General features: G+C 37.2%; 2 protein-coding genes across 3 annotated transcripts in view; one reads left to right on the forward strand and one right to left on the reverse strand.

The window, feature by feature from the left end:
• Positions 1 to 1977: 1977 nt before the first annotated feature.
• Positions 1978 to 11575, reverse strand: SPRING1 (SREBF pathway regulator in golgi 1). Of its 2 annotated transcripts, none has more exons than XM_072415938.1 (5): positions 11212 to 11575; positions 9981 to 10133; positions 7713 to 7864; positions 6285 to 6398; positions 1978 to 3955 (listed from the first exon to the last, which is right to left on the reverse strand). In XM_072415938.1, exons 1-5 carry the CDS (start codon positions 11273 to 11275, stop codon positions 3872 to 3874), a joined length of 567 nt encoding a protein of 188 aa, XP_072272039.1. In that variant the 5' UTR covers positions 11276 to 11575; the 3' UTR covers positions 1978 to 3871. The 2 variants fall into 2 exon arrangements, with proteins under 2 accessions (XP_072272039.1, XP_072272038.1); XM_072415937.1 differs by having other exon boundaries at positions 9981 to 10137; positions 11212 to 11574.
• Positions 11576 to 11673: 98 nt separating this feature from the next.
• Positions 11674 to 20464, forward strand: part of RNFT2 (ring finger protein, transmembrane 2) — a 27106-nt gene continuing 18315 nt past the window's right edge. The window contains exons 1-5 of the mRNA XM_072415939.1: positions 11674 to 11745; positions 14437 to 14675; positions 15604 to 16112; positions 17491 to 17567; positions 18746 to 18846. Coding sequence (XP_072272040.1) covers positions 14602 to 14675; positions 15604 to 16112; positions 17491 to 17567; positions 18746 to 18846 — 761 coding nt within the window. The 5' untranslated portion in view covers positions 11674 to 11745; positions 14437 to 14601. The remainder of the gene's footprint in view (positions 11746 to 14436; positions 14676 to 15603; positions 16113 to 17490; positions 17568 to 18745; positions 18847 to 20464) is intronic.

Genomic DNA, 20464 nt, shown 5'->3' on the forward strand with positions numbered 1-20464 from the left:
AGTCAAGTATTAGGAAAAACAGTCTGGCATGAGATGGGAAAAATATCCTGGTGTCAGTCAAGGAACAAAAATTCCCTTGCATAGGTGGTCAATGAGAGGGAAGAATGGGGGGAGACCAATCCCCTAAAGAGGGGGTCTTTACCTCTGAAGAGATAATTGCAGAAAATTAACTATTATGGGAGAATCTGGGTGATCCAGCAAGCATGGAATGGATTTCTCTAAAGTCATTTGCTTTTTGACAAATGTTTTAAATCCTATACCAGATCCATTTTAGGTTTGCTGGATCACTCAGGTTCTTCCATGATAGTTCCAGTGTTGGAGAGCTTTGATTAATCAGGGCCTATGTTTGGGAAAAGTGATTCACTCCTATAGGTTTGTTAGGTAGGGTAGTACAAAGAGCGAGGTTCAAATAACCCAAACAACCAATCAGAAACGATTCAAACGATTAGAGGTCTTTGTCAACAGGCTTTGGGCATCGGTTTGTTATGCATTTGAGATCATTTAGAATCTACTGACAAGTGCATTTTCCCCACACTTGAGTTGTTTCAAGTGGGATTTGCATTCCTACAGACTTTTACTGGAATGCAAAACCTATTTGAAGCAAACTAAATTCCCCACATGAACTAACATTAATGTTGCAAGAGGTTATTATCACATCACAGTTATTTGCCTTATTAAAAAAAAATCTTTTAGCATCAGTTGATTAAATGCATTATTTTTTTATGACTATATAAAATGTGCCCATTGGTACCCAGAACAAATACATTAGACCTTTACTGGAACATAAATACATCAGTTGTGCTATTAATGAATATACTCTAAGCACTGAAATCTAAGGGTGTATTCATATAATCTGTTCAATAGCCATTTATTACACATATTTTGGCGCCGGATCACTGAGAGATAAATGCATTTACACTGCTGGTGTTAAAATGTGCAAGTAAGCTATGTGTATGGGAAAAGCTTTCCCACTGCTAGAATAAATACTGGAACATATTGTGTGGATGGAATCATGGATCTTGAACTTGGTGTAGTCTTTCTAGTTGGGTATTCTTTGTTGAATTAAAAAAGTTTTATTCTAGGTAGATAGCTAAGACAATAATAGATAGAAATGGTTAAAAAGCTGAAGTTGCAAAGTATTGCTATGGTTGGTTATCCTTACCATATTCTCATCTGAAACATTCAAATGTTCACACACTTAGTAGGTGTTTAAGAGGTTCATTGTCTTTGTCAAATGTATTCTGCATATTGTTGTGTATACCATGTGTACTGTTGTATACAGAATTGAGTTATGGATGGGTGATATATATTCCCTCATTTTTGGCTTCTGGTTGCTTTAGACAGATGGGCACGGTACTGGGCAAGGGGCCTAGGGTTGTATAGCAATCAGTAGTTGCAGTTGTTAAGAACTATTCCAGGGTGCGGGGCATTGAAATGAAAGGGAAGTTGGCCTTTTTTATTCCATCCCAGAGAGGAAAATCCTCAGCCAGACTTGGTGTGTAGGGGTTAACTCTCTGGCAGGTGGGACTTTCTCTCCCAGGATGTTCTGGGAGAGGGGTGTGTGTTACCTGAGTGGATGTGGGGGCTCAGGTGTGATAACCTGCTATCAGAGTTTGGAGACAAGACTTAGATGACAGTGGAAGGTGCCCCTCTATTGAAAGCTACAAGGTATGGGACTGTTATTGTGTTTTTGGTTGTTTGGGACTTTAGGTTTGCTGATGAAAGTTTGTATCTCTATTACCATTTTTTTCTGAGAAACGTTAGAGAGTTTAATGAGTGTTTATTAAAAGGCATGTTTTTATATATATATATATATATATATATATATATATGAGAGAAAGACACATTTATGTAATGAAGAATTCCAGGAACAGCTCTAACTACTGTTCTGTAGTTTTGCATGGGGAATACACTACATATAAGTCTTCCAGTAAATGGTGCCAAAAAAGTAATGACATTTTCCTGTTCAGCACAAAGTCATTAAAAAGATATTTTTTTATTCATCCAGAGCAAACATGCCATTTGCAGTAATTACAAATATGCAAAAATGGCAAACACATGGTATTCACAACATTATGGTAATCTAATTTTAATGGAGGCCAACATGTTATGTTCTCATACACCAGTGATGTTATGATTGATTGCAGGTGGACATTCTTGAAGATGACACGTCCATCTACTCCCATCTGTCTGATGACCCAAGAATGCCAAAGGCATTGCCAAGTTACTATTGCAGAACATTATCATTTTCCAGGAAAGATTGCTTTATAAACAGTGACAAGCAGACGTAGGAGAATGCAGAGAGGATGAACCTGAAAATCTGTCCCTGTCATTAATCAAGTGTGTGGGACTTGGCAGAAACAGGAGGAAAAGAGTGAAGCTTTTGTGTTAGAAGGCAAATTAATCAGCCTTTTAGAAGATGGAGATTTGAGGCCCTGCAACATGTGTGCTCATCAGTTTAAAATAATGATGAGGACTTTTGAAAATCCTTTAATTCCAGAACTACATTATCTGCTCGCATAGCCATTAGGAAACATGTATTGAATTTAGAGCAAAATTTAATTCCTGCATCATTTTAACAGAGAATACTCGGATTCTCTAAAGGTCAGCAGTTTCCTGTAATTGCTGAATGTTTTGTTAGACATTTAACTATTAGTGACTGAAATGCATGTTGTTGCAGCGTGTGTGTGTTTAAATTATGTGGGGGCAAAGCAATAACCTGATTACAGACACCCACCTTTTTCCCCTATGGATGGTAAGGGGCTCCAGAGTCTATGTTTGACAAGAAGATAAGAAACTTTTTGTTTTCTTAGAAATCCAATAAAGTATGGTTTTGAGTCTAGAAGGTAGAGGTTTTATACAGCTTTGAGTGGACAAAGCCTCCATTCGTACATTAACATCCTACTTGGTCTCTCGTGTGAAACCCTGCTGATGGGTACAAATGCCAGTTGCTAACAGGACACTAAAAGGTACAAAAGGTACCTGCTGGTTTTGGGGAATTCATTGATGGCATCCTGTTAGGAAATTATATGTTAGCAGCATACTTTTTGTTTTTTTTATGCTATGAAATTGGTATACAAAAACTTTCTGCAAACTCTGTTGCTGCCTTGCTGTGCAAAATGCAAGACAAACCTAGGAATGTTCTGCGTTTCCCAGCCCTGTGCATGGTTTATTTCTGCTAAGGCTCTTTAAAATAAAATATATGTAAAGTATGCAGCTGCCTTGTGGAAAACCTGCTTACAGAAAAACAATAACTGTACAATACAGGATAATCTTGTAATGAAAAAATATTCACTTTGAAGTTTTTATTAAAAATGCCCCAAGTAACATGTCACCCCCCTCATAATTATTGCATCAATTTATTCTCAGATTCATTTTTATTATATTTTTTTTTATATTATGTTCAACAGCTGCTAAAGAAAAAAACAAGACACTTTTAATAAATTAACACAATGTCTGAAAAATAAAAATGTAAGAAATTCTAGTTTAGAAAACACAAGTAAAATTAAAAAGTTTGCTTTAAAGTTTAAGTCCCTCGTTACATGCTCATTATAAACTTATTAATTGTTCTTTTATATACTGCACTCAGTGCATACTAAGTAATATGTAAACATTATGTATACATTACAATTTTACAGTACACTTGCTGTGATAATGAAGCTCCTACTAGCCAAATCACAAAACCCCCATTTTTTAGCTTCTGTGTTTTTTTTTTTGTTTGTTTTCTTAATAGTGTGTATATGTTTAATGTTTTCTTTTGCAAAAAAAAAAATAGTGTCCTGGCTCACATAATGCTTAAAAGCAGATATTCTATTCATAACATCATGGGAGAGAAATACCCAAAACATTGTTAATCTTTTGTTTTCTTCATTCAGAGAGGAAGAAGTTCTGGGGGATTTTCTCCATAACAGTATTTTGCAACTGGATTCCTGTAAGTATTCTCATGCTGGACACTCTGCAAATAATAATAATAATAAGTAAAAAAAACTTGATAGAATATGATAAATGCCATTTATAAGCATGTAATAATTGTTGCCCAATAAAGCCAATTTTGGCCAGTTTAAAGACTGATCTCCTGTCCATAGGATGCCCCAATGATTCCTATTGATAGAGCTTAAAAACCCAAACAAGTGTTACTTTTCTATTCTTCTCACAGAGAAGCTGAACTTGCAGTTAAAGCCACCAATTGCTTTGTGCAAACAAATCCAAACACACTCGGAAGTCTAGGGCCAACCGTAGTTAAATGGCAAAACCAATCAAAACAAATTTCTGTAAAAATATAAAGGGTGACATGGTTGGGACATTATTTTTCTGGGTGGACAAACATGGATTTTTGGCCAACGTCCCTGGTTCAATGACCCGAGTTCTTCCAATACTGTGTAAAACACACCAGAGGAATATTTGGTTAAGCAACTTAAAGTGGCTTCCCAATTTCCATGTGTGAAAATTGTTGTCTGGTGACTGGGTTTAAATGAACCCTTACTGCTTAAGTTAAGCTGCAGGTAGGAATACAGAAGCAGCAATGGGTCATGTGTTTATAAAGCCCAGGATCCAGGCATGTCTCCATTACCTTGGCATTATTACCCAGTAAGCCAATGACCCACAAACAAGCAGCCAAAAGTTAAAATGTCTGAGCTTTGCTCCCATGTGTTTGTTCCATGTCTGTGACTTAACAGGTCTTAAAGCCAGACTCAGGACAATGGTTCTACAGTAGTGATTGTCATATTTTGTACCTATTCAGGAATATTATAATCTGACTCATCTGTACCCTATTGGTTACACAAAGCTGAAATGTGCAAAGGATTGGGGAATATCCTCGATCACTGTGATAAGCAAGCATGAATATTAGGGAAGGTTCACTCATTATAATCCTTCAGGCATGGCTAGCTTTTGTAGCAGCAGGTACCCCGTGTAGTACAATATAATTGATTTAACAGATGCATAAAACAACCTGACCAATAAGTTTTTTCTTCTTTTCATTAATACGCACAGGAGATACTGGGTTATAATGTCAACGATGCAGAAATCCTCAGAATAATGGGACATCACTACTAATCAGACCATAACATAATCACATTATCTTACATTTAATTGAGGATGGCTGCCACTAATTGCAAGCACTTGGCATAAATGTATACATAGAATCCATCATGTCAGTGCTCTTATTCAGTTGCCATCTGTGTTCTTCCAAGCCTGGACAATAATACATACAGGTTTCAGCTGTATCATCAGCATTCTGCAGGAGACTTTCATCCAAACATCATCATAGATGTTGATAAAGCAACATGGTTGGATGTTGAACAAAATATCAAGTTTTTTTTTCTTTTTGTGACATTGATTATTAATGGTGGTAAAGCAGAAATGAACACAAATAACCTGGACCTCCCAATTCCCAAGTAGGTAATGGGGAAAATTGCCAGAAAAAATACTGAACAATGAGATCCATTAACATATGTTTATAAAGTATTCATAATTGAATGCTTTAAATGGATATATAATGCTCTACCAATAAAGGGAAACTTAATTACTTTTAGTTGTATTTAAAAACTTGAGAATCTTCACCTGATAGCAAATTGTAACTGATGAAAAGCCTGTCATGTACAGTAGCTGTCTTGGCCTGAAGAAATCTCACTCACACTTCTTTTGGGTCTATCACCGTGTACTTAGATGGCTGTGGTTGAATCAGACTAAAAATATCAGAAGTAGTTGCTGTGCACTTTTGAAAGCCATTCAGTAAAATGATGAAGAGAAAAATGCTGATGTAATCACATCGGGCTAGAGTTGGGCTTTAAGCCTCACCTTGACAAGAAATAAAATCCTTCTGAGCATGTAGCAGTAAATCTAAAGTTCTGTAAACACAATCATCAGACATGAATGTAAGACAAGCACAGCATAAAAACAAAGGCTTGTAACTAACGTGTTTAACAAACATTGGTTCTTGATGCTTTAAAGCAAAATTAAACCATTAGAACAAAAAATTGCAACCGGGCAATGCCCTTTCTGCAACAAAATACACTTACCTGCCAGATTGCAATTTTTTTAAGTTAAACCCGCATTTTTAATTTAAACTGATCTTCTTAAGGGCATCAGAAATTTGAGTAAGAGTTCATTCAGCCCTGTCAGCCCTGGAGGATGCGAGGACACCCAAAACATCCCACCATCTTACATTTGTTGTGTACATTTTTTTCTAAGTAGCCAACATTATCAGTTTAGTTTATAAATAATTAGATATAGAGCTTATAAAAATTTAGAGCTTATAAAAAAATACCTATCCAACTTAGTACCTGTGAGGATGTTCGACATTTGGCTAAACACAATTCAAAGTGGTCTTCTACTGCTAGAAATAAGTTCTGGAACCCCCTAGCAGCCCGGTTTAGAAAACGCTCCAAGATATGTTGCTATAAAGGAAGAAAAGGAAAAAAGCAAGTTTCTCAGTCTTAATAATCATTGAAAAGATGTAGCTAAGAGCTAAAGCATGACATATAATTAGAATGGCAGAATAAAAATATAGCTGTCTTTTTTTTATCCCTCAATGTACAATAGTTTACCATCCAAACTGAGTTGTGGGTGCAGCATCGGATATAAGAGGTCACTTGCTGGTGGAGCCCAAAACAAGCTTCAGCCAGTGATAGTAGAAGCCACAGTCAGACCCGAGAGAAGGAGAAACCACACTGCAGGAGTTACAAATAAAGTTGCAAATTCTCCTCTGACAGCTTTTACATTAGTGGTCAGGTAAGTGCTATTTTATTTCACTTCACTTACATTGTAAAGGGGCACCAATTTTAGTGGTTCAATTCTTCACTGTCATCAACTAAGGGAGGCTCTTTAACTTTACTGATATAAGGGGGTACCATGTGATTAAAGCATATTTTGTTGTTATAAGAACTGCAGCTCTATACTTTGTTCTAACTTTCTATTGCCCACCCTTTTAGAATGTAACATTTTTTTCCATCATCTTTGTATTATTACCCAACTGTCCAGTGGCCCTTTATTGTTAATCAACTTAACACCCTTTAACTGGCCAAACCCAGTACTCCCACATCATTTTCTATTTAGGGTGCCTCTTAGGTCTTTCAAAATTCTATCATTGCTCCTGGTCATCACTTGACTTTGCAGCTTAAATTATCCAAGTATGAAATCAATGGGACAGTAGCAAGTAAAAGCAATGGTATGAATGGCAGCATAGACACATAAAGGGGACTTAAGCTTACAGTCTAAGTTCTTTGCTTCTTGTGCACTAATAACTTTCTTATTTGGCTCCCGATTTAAAACTTTAAGAACACCTGATCTAAAGAAGCCATCCTATTTCAACACGTATTAGATTACGGTGTACTATGTTAATTGAAAATCACAGACATAGATCTGTTCTAACAGTACATAAATTTATATTGTATATATGGCTATTGTAGAGAATAATATTTTGTTACAAGGAGGAAATACCAGGTGAGCTAACGCTAAAAAGTTTACTATCGCTATTTAATGTACAGTGCTGCTGTTGGCACTATATAAATACTGTTTAATATTATTAAACCACACCCAAAAAGTAATAGTATCCTACTATTTTGCAGAGACTAACCCATAACTCCAAATATAAAATTCACCACTAAACTTAACCTAACAGCTAAGAATATTTTTAATCCTAACCCAACCATTTATCTAAAAGGGAATATCAAATTGTAAATACTGAAAAAAAGCAGACTTTGAATATGCACCTTATTAGGCTGGAGGCAGCAAGATACACAGTACTCATACACACTGCAGCACCCATTGGGTAGGCAGCTTTCACAGTTATACTGTTTGGTGCTGGCCATGTTAATATTGCAGCATCCATTTGCTAGCAGCTCTTTGCGCTCACAGACATACCCTGAAAGAAAAAAAAAACATACACCAATAACACTGGACAGCACTGCTATGTACATTATGGAAAGAAACTAACATATATAATTTATGAAGCCCAGCTGTAGGTAAAAGTTTTAAATGGTTTTGTAAAGAGTGGAGGAGGAATAAAACCTTTAAAAGGTTTTAATTGCAGCCTGTGATCCTGCTGGGAAGATTTCCACTCGAATTTGATTGGGACAGGAAGCCATAGTAAATATCTGCAGTGGGGACACAAAAACAGTATAGGAAGTTAACATTTCTGCATGGATATTATAACTGTGGGTGTCACAGGAGTGAACTAAAATCTTCCCAATGGCATTATAGATAGCAAGGAAAACTTGGCAAGTGAAACTATTCTTTCTAAGCCCAGGGTTCTCCCCAGGCCCTTTTAGCTGGGTGCACCACCCTGCACTTTTCAGCACCCACCCAGCTGTTTTTGGGTGTTTACTAAAGAGTTTGGTCACAATACAAGGGCTGCCACCGACCTACTATTTCTTACCACCTGGCTTAAAACAATTTCTGGGTTGAGCACTGAAGCCTATACAAAATTAAGGCTGGACTATTATTTTGTCAGAGTGGTTGACACCTTTACCTACCAACAGTTTTAAATAATTTGCATAATTAAAAATTCAACAAAAGTGCACGTTTTATTGTCCTGTTAAACAAAAATGGGCAAATATACTTCATTTGCTATATATTATTTAACTATAAATTCTTTAAAGAGGGCAAACGTACATTGACAGTGCTCAACCCAGAATTTACAAAAATTGTAGGCGGGTGGTGGCCCCTCTATTGGGAGCCAAATCATCAGTAACCACCCAAAGACAGCAGGGTGGTTGCTCAAATGTGCCGGGTAGTGCTCCCAGCTAAAAGGGTCTGGGGAGAACACTGCTATACATTGGTTTAATGTCATTCTGAATTCATCCCCTGGGAGGTACTGTTTGTTTTATTTCACAATAAATTAGACTTGTATTTACTTTGAACGAAAAGGAACAATGCAACATGAATTGAACTGATTTAAAATGTCATTCTTTTAAATCAATGTATATATGTACTTATTTCCAATGTCTACTAAATACAATAAATGTCTATATCAAAGCACATTTATCCATCACAAGTTTCAAACTATAAAACAAGCACTTTTGCTAAACAAATTGTTTATAAACGTATCCTATAGTGTGGTGAATTACAGCTATTGATATATTACAACAGTGTACAGGGCTTATTGGTATATTAAATCTAGAACAAATATTTAAAACCTAACTCATGGCATATGTCAAACCACCATTAGACTGAGGCCCCCAATGCTTGTTTTTAGGGACCGACAGCCTGGTGCATCACAGAGAAGAGACCTGGTGGGGAGTGGAGCAAGGAATACAGGCACAGAATAGTAACTCCCAAAAAGAGAACACAGCACATCCCTCTGTCCTGGCAAAGGCAGGTCTGTTTGAGTGAGTCACTTTTTACAGGTTCAAAGTATGTAAACAGTGCTGGATTTCCTGAACAGAAAGACCAGCATCTTTTACAAACTAGGTGTCATCCTTTACAAACGTTTAAAAACAAATAAAATTGATATAAAACTAATACACTATTAAGGATACAGTGCTGTGTAATATGTTGACGCTATATCAATACTGTTTATTATTATTAGTAATAATAACAATAATAATAATGTGTCTCAACTTGTGTCAGCAAACCTTAATATCACTCATTCTAAATTTGTTGTGATTCCCAGCCTGGAACATTATAGCCTGCAGCCATTAACAATATGCCCTCCCTTGCATCATGACAGCTTTTACAACTGCTAGGCAGTGATGTGCAGTTTATTACATTTATCCCAGCAAATAGGGGTGCCAATATGTCAAGTGTTATGCTTTCACAAGCACAGAAATATAGAAATATGATGTGTGTTACTTCCCCTACCTCCTAGATTGTAAGCTCTTCTGGGCAGGGTCCTCTCCCCCTCCTGTGTCACTGTCTGTATCTGTCGGTCACTGGCAACCCCTATTTAATGTACAGCGCTGCGTAATATGTTGTTTGAATATAAATCCTGTTTATTAATATTATTATATATTTGTAACCTTTGCTAATGTTTTGTTTACCTAAGTCATCTGTAATAAGCAGTTTTCCTTGAACAGAATTCCGGCACTGATCTCTGACCCGGCTGCTGTTTCCCAAATTGAACTGAATTTTCCAGCGAATGCTTTGTTCTTCATCACGTGTCTCCAGTAGTGTTCTGTCTCTTACTGTTCTTTCTTCCTAGAAGAAAAAAAAAATGATTGGTATTGAAAATCGTTTAGGAAACTATATAATTTCCAATTATTGTTAACACAAGCTGAATGAAGTTCATATAAATCTGTTAAAATGCCAATATGTGCCATGCATTAGTGTGTTCATTGAGCCCAGTTTACAGCCAGTGTAAATCCCAGACCCCTGCCAGGGGCACCACCTGGAACTTTCAGTAACCACCTGGCTGTTTTAGGGTGGTTACTGACATTTTGGGTCACAATGCAGAGTATTGCATTGTTGGGGCACAATACAAAGATGATATAATGAAGATTTAGAAAAATAGGACATAATAAGAGGGTGGGCATTAGAACGTTGAAACAAAGTACAGAATTAAAGGAGTTACTGGATAACCACAGCAACAAAACTGGGGCCCCTAAATTTGTCATATGTTATCCTCCCCGTTTTTTGACCACCCGCCTACAGCCTCTCCCCTCCCAGTATGTTTATCATTAAGGTCCACCAGCAAGGCATGTTGGGTGCCATTTCGTGTGCTTTCTCTACATCTTACAACAAGGCAGAGATCTAAAGAGGTCCATAATCTGTTTCCTATTACACCACACTGCTGGCTGCCATGTAACCCAACCACATTTCTCGGCTTAGAGCTTTGGAGGTGCTGATCCCTGTGGTCCACTACAATTTTTAATGTTTCCTTTGGCTGATCTACGCACATTACAAGAAAAGAAGAATATCAAGGAGGAAGTAGTAGTGATAAAGTGGCCGGAAGAAGAAATGATAGCACACAGTGGAGGACCAGCTGCTGGTGGAAGATCAGAGGATGTTATTATTATTAAACAGGATTTATATAGCGCCAACATATTATGTAGCACTGTACATTAAATAGGGGTTACAAATGACAGACAGATACAAACAGTGACACAGGAGGAGGAGAAGACCCTGCCCAGAAGAGGTTACAATCTAGGAGGTGGGGAATTGGGGGCTTTGGAAGAAACCTAACGTCGGGGTGTACGTCCAGCTATAAGAACAATGATCGGCCGCAATCAGATGTGAGTTGTCAGAACCCCCATGATTGAAAGTGACACCCACCTGCTTGAATGTACTGGTGAGAAAATATATCAGAGAAAGTCCAAACACAACCCCCAGCACCCATCTCTTGCGTAAGATCTTTCTCCACACCATAGACAATAAATTGAGCATTCCAGTAGCAGAGTCCTATCAGTGTACAGAATGAATGCAGCCCGAGGATTGTACACTGATCACGTGATGGATGGGGAGAGGGCTCATAGCTCTGATTAATGCAGGGAAATACTCAGGCCTGTGTACAAGCCAGACTCCTTGTCAGGAGGATTCGCAGTATTACTATGCCGGGGAAGCTCAGGGCCGTCACACTGCCTGCAATGTCCGCAGCGACTCTACAGTCATGTGACGATTTGTTGTTAGCTGCAGTCTGCTCCGGAACTTCTACCTAGGTAGGGTACACTTCCTGTGCAGCGGCCGTCCCCATGGCAACGTGTTCTTTTCAGCTTCACCCAGCTACAGACATGAACCGGAAGTCGTCGGCCGACTCAGCTGCTCTTCGTTTTGGAGTGACGTCATCTATGAGGCGCGGCCAAGGAAGAGGTGAGAGTGTGAGCAGGCTAATGGAATCCAGACAGCCAGAATAATAATTATTATAGTAATTGTATATGTTACTGCATGTACAGGCCTGGTCTGTGTTACCTCATTTGATATAACAATAGAATACACAGGGCTGTAATATTAATAATTATATATGTCACTGCACCCTGCATGTACAGGCCTGACTAACTACAGTGTTATATATAACAAGAGAATACACCTGATAATAATTGTATATGTCACTGCATGTACAGGCCTGGGCTGAGTTACTGCAGCATTATTTTTATTATGTATATGTAGCATTATAACAGTATATAGCACCAACATATTACACAGCGCTGTACAATAAATAGGTATGGTATATACCAATAGAATACACAGGACAGTAATATTTGTATGAAAAGAGCCGTCTGTGTATATGTCATTGCACCCTGCATATACAGGCCTGACTTACTACAGTGTTATATATAACAATACAATACACCGGATAATAATAATAATTGTATATGTCACTGCACCCTGCATGTACAGGCCTGGTCTGATTTGCTGCAGTGTTATATATAACAATAGAATACACAGGACAGTCATAATAATAATATTAGCTATATGGAATTTTAATCTGTGTCATAAAAATAATAATTGTAATATGACATAGTCTGTCCATGTATATGTCACTGTACCCTGCATGCTTTGCTTTTCTCTGATTTACTTCATCATTATATATATACCAATAGAATACACATGACAGTCATAATAATAATATTAGGTATATGTATTTTAATCTGTGTGTGTTATAGGGAGAGATAAAAATAGAAAAGTAATATTGATGAAAGATTATTGTTGTGCCTAGCCTGATGAGTAGGTAGATATGGTGTGAGAGGTGTCCTATCTGGACAGCTGATGGCGGCGCGCAGCACAAATATACCTCAATGAAAACTCAAAAAATCATGGTTTACCAAGTCTAACCAGTCCTCTTGAAGAACAGAATCTTTAGGTTGAATTCTAATTTGTCACAGCTACAATAGGAACTTATGTAAGGCAATATTGAAGAACCGTATGACTGTTTGAACACGTATTCTGTTGAAGATCAATACAATACCCCACAAAAAAGCATACAAACTAAATTGATCTATACACCCGAAGAAAGGAAGATGCATCTTCATGTACCAAAATCTTCCAAAAAAAATAGTGACATTCCCCACCCAGTTTGAGTGTCTTTAAGTGGAACTAGCGGCCAGTGCATAAAAAACACAACTTATGCAGTCAGCTCCTCCATAAATAGGAATTCATTCATTTTATGCCAGAGTTACTTACTGTGTCTTATGAGGTTCAACCATCAGCAGACACCAGCAGAAATGCCTCCGGTACAGAGACCCTGCTTTCATATAATATTTTCTTGACATGCGTTTTAACCCATGAACATACTACAAATAGAGCATTACTGTGTGAGTGGATACCTAGCTCAGCAGAACTTTTTTTAATTTTAGGGAAATAACATAATTATTAATAAAGTTAGGTTTTTATATTAAACATATACCTTTGCCTATAAAAGCCTGTCTTTCTTCTCCTCCTCCTCTCACACCAAATCTGTGTGTGTTATATATAACAATAGAATACACTAGGTAGTCATTGTATGAAAATAGCCAGTCTGTGTATATGTCACTGCACCCGTCAGTACAAACCTGACTTACTACAGTGTGATATATAACAATAGAATACACGTGACAGTCTTAATAATATTATTATTAGCTTTATGAATTCTAATCTGTGTGTGTTATATATAACAATAGAATACACTGGACAGTCATAATAATAACTGTAATATGACAGATTATGTCAATGTATATGCCACTGTACCCTGGATGCATTGCTTTGCTCTGATTTACTCCATTATTATATATATAACAATAGAACACACTGGACAATTTAATATTAATATTTGTATAAATGTTGTCTTCCAATGTATTTGTCACTGAACCCTGTATGTACTGCTGTGATCTGATGTACTCCATTAATATATATAACAACTGGAGACACTGGACAATAAAATAATAATAATTGTTATATGATATATATAAATAGGAGACACTGGACAGTCATAAAAGAACAATGGTGATATGCTGTTTTGGGAGCTGTCCAGTGCTGAACTTATGTTTCTCAGGATTGACTTTAGAACAACCATACTTAACCAGGGTTCAATGGAACTCAGGTGTTCCTCCAGAGGTTGTCAGGGGTTCTATGAAATGCGGCTCATTGGCCGGGGGACAATTGGCTACTTGGAATAACGAGCAGCTTGATGCCAGTAATCTTTATTGTAGCATTAAAGGGTTTCATTGTGGCCACCAGTGTACGAGATAATTCTTGTTACTGACAATAAATGTGAGTGGCACTTTATCCACTGAATCCAGATAAATAAGTGTAATAAGGAGTTTCCAGATTTCTATATATTATTTCCAGGGTTTCTCTGGGGTTAGGAGGTTAAAGTGAAACTAAACTTCTGTATGAGAAAAAATATAAAAAAAAAACAAAGTTTACTTAGAACATACATACAATACACACTTAGCTTTCAGTGCAGTGACATCTTGTATTCTTCTGCAGTCTTACCTACTCTTCTGTCCAGCCACTCACCAAGAGGTTTGTCTTCTAAGACCAGCCCTGTATGTCATTTTACTTAGATTTTTTTTTTCCTTACAGTTGTCATGTTCACGGTTTTGGATTGTAATCTCTAAGGAGGTGCTTGGGGCTTTTTCTTCAAACTCAAACTACACTTTCACCTGTTTGAAGACCACTCATGGTTTCATATTCTACAAGCAAGAACTTCACCTCCTACTCCCTTTTCCTATAGACTATACACCTTAAATGTATTGTTTTAAGGTCCTGAGCACAATGCAGAGACGTCACAGCAGCCTCACTGATAATCCTCCACCGGAGAGGTAACTTCTCACTGTTGGGTGTACTTGTTTGCTCAGTTCCAGTAACATGCTTTAAAAAGGTGGTTTGCCTGCCTGGACATTGCTAACAGTTAGTTCTGATAGATCTGTTTGGTTATACCACTAATTCACACTGAAATCACAACAGTCTGGCATAACCTACAATAAAAACCTTTCTCCAAACTCACTATTGCCTATTTACCTACTACTTCTAGTACCATATACTTATTCTACTTGCCTTTATTCCAAAGTATCGTCATTTGTGTAAAAAGCACAGTTCTCCCTATTTCACAGCACCGTTGGTTTTAGTAGCAGTCATTATTGATGGGTGTAACCTATTCAGAAGAAGAGCTGTACATGACAGAAGATATTTATTTCATAAGTCATGGAGAGTTTTCTTGTCTTGTTGCAGGTAAAATCTGTAATTGAGGCTTACTTTATAAACCAGAGGGGCCCAGACATTTTTCTCTTTAGAAACACCTTGGGTTTTACATTTGGGTGCTGTGTTTTAATTCGTTGTGTAAGATGAACTACAGTTCAACATGCACAGTGTAATAATCTCTTCCAGTTTGGCCTCCAGTAACATGCATTTAAATTGATTTATATTGGCATTGCCCCGTACACTTTGCTTATTCTACTCTTTAACTAGATAAATTAGATATTCCACTGTATCTTAATTATATTTCATCCTAACATAGTTTAAATTGCAGTAGGAACAACATCACAACAATGGCAGCAAAGGAACATATGGCTACACAAGCCAAGTGTCGTAGATGGTAGAATATATGGGACCTATATGTATTTAAATAGGAAGCAAAGCAAAATGTATACATTGTTTTAGAGTGTCCTTTTCATAGAGAAACAACTTGAGCAGTACATTGTATTCTACACCTTTAAAAACCTTTCTAAACTTACTTTTTTGCACTTATAGAAATCGAAGCCAGAATCTAAGCTCTGACACCAGTATTGATGATGGGGTTTTTAATGGATTGAAGCAAGACCCACCATCATCTCAGCACCTTTTTTCAAGTCTAGCTGGTCTTCAACCTGGGCCAATTACAGTGCAGTCTGGTTTAGTACTGGGGTCTTCAGCGGGAGCGGGTGACGTATTTATACAAATGTCCCCTCCACTCAGAGAGGAAGCAAGTGGTCGCTCAGAAACCAGCAACTTCACTCATCATCATCACCACCACCATCCTCATCACCGACAACAGCCCCAGCCACCAGCACATCACCAGCAGCATCACTTTCAACATTCACATTCTCGGCCGTCACTGCTGCATGCAGCTACCGGAGAACGTCACCGAGATGAGAACAGTGAGGAACCAGGCACACCGGCACCAGCCTTATCTGAACTTAGGGCAATTGTCTCATGGCTACAGAAGGGGCTTCCTTTCATTCTTATCCTACTAGCCAAAGTCTGCTTTCAGCATAAGCTTGGTAAGTGTACCCCTGATGTATTGTAAAACAAAACACAAAGTACAGTAGCTGCACCCCCATCTGTTTCAACACATATTCTAAAAAGCTGCTGATGTTGTGGATTTTCCAAAAAAGCTATAAAATAATTAAGGGACCACTTTAAGTGTAATAAAATATAGCAATCTTGTCTTAGTTTACTTACAGTACATCCAAAGCCCTAGTTTTTTGTGCATTCACATACAGTTTACTATGACATTCAAGTACCACCTGCATTGGGCTTAACAATACATACACATGCTGCAGGGTCGTACAGCTTTTTACTTTCCAAAATGGCCTAACTAAATCCCAATGCAGAGATTACCTTTATGTCCTCTTGACTGTCTACATGACATTTGTCATGTGGCAGTCTAGATGGTTAAACATAAAATAAAAATGTACTGTAAAAGAAATATAGTTGCAACTGCTCAGATTCCAACATTTCTCATAAAAAGCCTATTGGCTGGCTTCAGTTTGAGTTAATAATGTAAAAGAGGCCGGTAGTCGAAACTGCATACATGTTCTGGGTGAGTGACATAGGAAGTACTAAAGCCATTTTTGCCTGGTAGCCTGACAACTAGCATTTTAAAACCTCCTATTTCTTAATAATTATTGATACTAACACAATTAAATTTTAGTTAGCACAAAATGTTGTAATAGTTCCAATTTTGCACAATCTAACTTCAAGAGCAAGCATACATTTTTTTCTGTTACTGGTGCATAATATATTTCAGATATAATAAAGAACTGTGAACCCTGGGTGGATGCTGTGCAGTGACTGATTAGTTGTATACATGTATCTACCTTTACTGCACTTTCATATTTCATAATTCTGACAGGTGATGATTCAGTTAGGACTATCTTAAAAGAAGAAAGAGTTTAGACACTTTGATATTTGAGGACCTGTTCATTATGTATATTGTGTTATCTGTCTGCCATCGCCCTATTTAATAATTGTCTAACATGGACAAATTCAAATGTAGGATATAGGAGCCATTAGCCAATCTTTAAAGTGGTTTGGTGACAACTACTGACATCGACATAGCAGTAGCTACAGAACTTTCTAGTTGTTTTGAAGCTTGCCTACCACCTTCTGCCACCTATACATTCTTGATGGCTCGTAAGGCAATCCATCATGATCTATTATGGGTCAGTAGGAATTTATAGGTGGAAAGGAAGAGTGAGCATGCTCCAACTACTGAAAGTGTTGGCGCTTTATACAATCACAGCGGCGTGGCATTTAGGTGTAGAGGTGGCACATTTTAACAAGCATTTTTTTGCTTGTTAAAGCCACGTGGTTGCTTTAGGAAACCTTGGAACACTTGCTAACTAAACTAACCATTGTAATAATGTAACCCTCCAGGCATAGCTGTTTGCATCGGAATGGCCAGTACTTTTGCCTATGCTAATTCTTCTGTCAAACACCAGGTGTCCCTAAAGGTAAGGAGAAAATGTAAAAACAAAAAAACAAAAAAAAACAAAAAAAAAAAAAAGTGCTCAGTACAGAAAGATATATAATTAACACATAATTTCCAATGCACCATTTAGTACATCCAGATATTGGCAAATGTTGTAATTGATGTTAGCCATCATGTTTTACTATTTTTATATTTATTGAGCATTCTGTTTAGAAATATATATATATATATGTGTGTAAAGGCGGATTTGTGTCCTTTTAGCTTTTAATAGAATTTGTGTTCATGCTATTACGACAAGTTGTCGGCAAAACATGAATAACAGAGAAACTTGTTCCAGTGAAAGTTGACTAAGGCTTCATTTACACTAGAACAGAGTTTCATTGCCATGCAATGCGCAGCCATCTGCGTTTTTCCATGTTAAAGCAGCCCATTCATTATATTACATGGGGCAACACTCAAAAACAGACAGAAATGTGTGCAGCAGTGTATTGTAGTAATGCAATGCACTGCATCGCATATTGTGAAAATATGAGACATTGCTTTCTCTGCGATGTGTGTCTGATGTTCTTGCGTATCACACAATGAGCTTGATTTATTAAAGCTCTCCAAGGCTGGAGAGGATACACTTTCATCAATAAAGCTGGGTGATCCAGCAAACCTGAAATAAATTTCTTCAAAGTCGGTTGCTAGCAAATGTTTTGAATCCTGAACCAGATTCATTGCAGGTTTGCTGGATCACCCAGCTTCATTTAATAAATTGTATCCTCTCCAGCACTGGGGAGCTTTAATAAATCGGGCCCAATAAATCTACTTTACTGAAACCTGGAATGGTGTTGTTCAGCCATGCCGTGGACTGCAGATTTCCTACCTCTTTCCTCATCTACATAGCATACAGGGGTATTCTGTATTCCAGTGGGAATAGAGTTAAGGAAAGATGGGATAACTGGTACGATTACAGATAAAACAGTTTTATTATCGGAAGTAGGACAATAAACACTTGTTAGACATATGGCAGGAAAAAATTTATTTTTGTGTACTTGCAACCCTTAACATAGGAATCATTAGGAAATGTGGGTGTAATGAATAGATGTACTGAGCATGGGTTTTTTTTTTTTTTTTCCAGACATATACTTCAATAAATAATGGTAACCATACAGAATAATAAGTCATTTCTCCAATTGTGGTTTTCTGTCTCTTCAGGAGAAGCGCTCTATTGTGACAGTGTTTTGGATTATTGTATTCCTGATGGGGAACACATTATACCTTCTATATAGCTTCCGCTCCCAGAAACTTTATTACAGGTGATTCCTCTTATCCATTCATCATCAATAGTACTCCTAAACAATTTGCATTGTTGCAATAATTTGTAAATATTTTAAAAAAATTATATTTCTTATCCAATAAAAAATGTGCAGTTAGATGAAAATAAAATCAAAATCAATAAATAGCATTCATATACTGGAAATTAAGCCACAAACAGCTACACACACGCTGCAGACTGTAATGGGTTTGTAGAGTTGCCCATGAGTGAGGTCAACAATTATTATTAAAACTCTCCTTGTGAATCACGAGGCTGCTGTGAAAACAAGCCTGTGAGTAAACCTAAAACTAAAAGCTGTGCCAATGTATTATACATTGTCCAGAATACCATATGTGCACCTTTGATCCTAATTTTACTTTGTTACAGAGGAGTTGCCTGCTAAGGCACGTGGCTTGGCCACTTCCCCATGACATGGAATGTAGGCTGGAATTATCCCTGAATTTGGGACCCCTAGAAAGTGAAAAAAGTTTCAGAGAGGTGCACAAATAATGGTTTTCTGGGTGTCTTTGTTCTTTTAAACATATAAAATGGCTGTCACATTTAGGATTTTACAAACATTTGGTATGACATTTCTAGCATTCCTATTTTTATATGAATATGCATGCATTACCCCTTGAAAGCACATTTGTATGACTTTTTAGCAGATTTGCACACACGTATGACTTTTTACAACTATTTTGTCCAGTATGATTACATTATTTATTAAATGTTAATTGTGCACTAGGACAGGTGCATGAACTTTTGTTTAGTTAAAGTTTGTTAAACAATTTGCCATTTTTATTTATTTCTTACAACAACATGCTTTCATTTCATTTTCATTTTTTTTTAGGTTATCATTTAGTCCAATATCTTGTGTGAGTATTTTCATTATTTTGTTTTGTCATTCTGTGTCTTTGCTTTTTATTTTTTTTTCCTTGTTTCATAAGCCTTCCACAAGTTTATTTCAGGGTGATTAAATAGGTGTCTTGTAGGGAGTTGTATTTGAAAGGAAAGATGTGTCAAAGATCATTCAGGGAAGATTTAGAACAAGCCTGTCAGGCAGATGTTGTACAGATTGTTCAACGCTCAGTGAAGGTCGCCACTGTTCTGTTTTAATGTTGTAACTGGGACAAAAGTGTCCAGGCGCCTACTCTGGGAGCTTGTGGCACTATTCACTGCAAGTTCAGTGACGTGGTGATCACTCATTGTCTTGGTACATTGGATGCTTTAATGATAATCCATAGATGAAAAATGTTAAGGGACCTTTCATGAGGACAACACAATAAACAGAGCAGGCAGTACTCTTGAAGTACAACATCAATCAAGGTAAATCTGGGACTCTCTGATAATTAGATAATATGCTTCTTGACATTGTTAAAGAAAAAAGTTATGTCTAAACTCAAGAACAAGGATATAATGCAGCCTTTTGTTATTTTGTTATTAGTCTTTTGTTGTGGATGTTGCTTTATTATTTTTTTTAAGTAACACTCCACCTATCCTAGGGTATCTGCACTCACTCCCTGTACCAAAGTTTTATACCCTCCCCCAAAAAAGGAAAACCTTACTACAATAGCTACCATATACCTAATATACAATAGATGCATTTAATAAATATGATA

The sequence above is a fragment of the Pyxicephalus adspersus genome, chromosome 6 (assembly GCF_032062135.1).
Source record: "Pyxicephalus adspersus chromosome 6, UCB_Pads_2.0, whole genome shotgun sequence".
Taxonomy (NCBI): Eukaryota; Metazoa; Chordata; class Amphibia; order Anura; family Pyxicephalidae; genus Pyxicephalus; species Pyxicephalus adspersus.

Bases quoted from the DNA above. Each gene is read 5' to 3' on its own strand.
- SPRING1 (XM_072415937.1), bottom strand. From the start codon at position 11,322: ATGCTCAATTTATTGTCTATGGTGTGGAGAAAGATCTTACGCAAGAGA. The intron at 10,138-11,211 runs GTGGGTGTCACT...TTTTTCTTCTAG, and splicing joins TCACCAGTACATTCAAGCAG to GAAGAAAGAACAGTAAGAGA. The intron at 3,956-6,284 runs GTACTAAGTTGG...TATTATTTGCAG, and splicing joins AATGTCGAACATCCTCACAG to AGTGTCCAGCATGAGAATAC.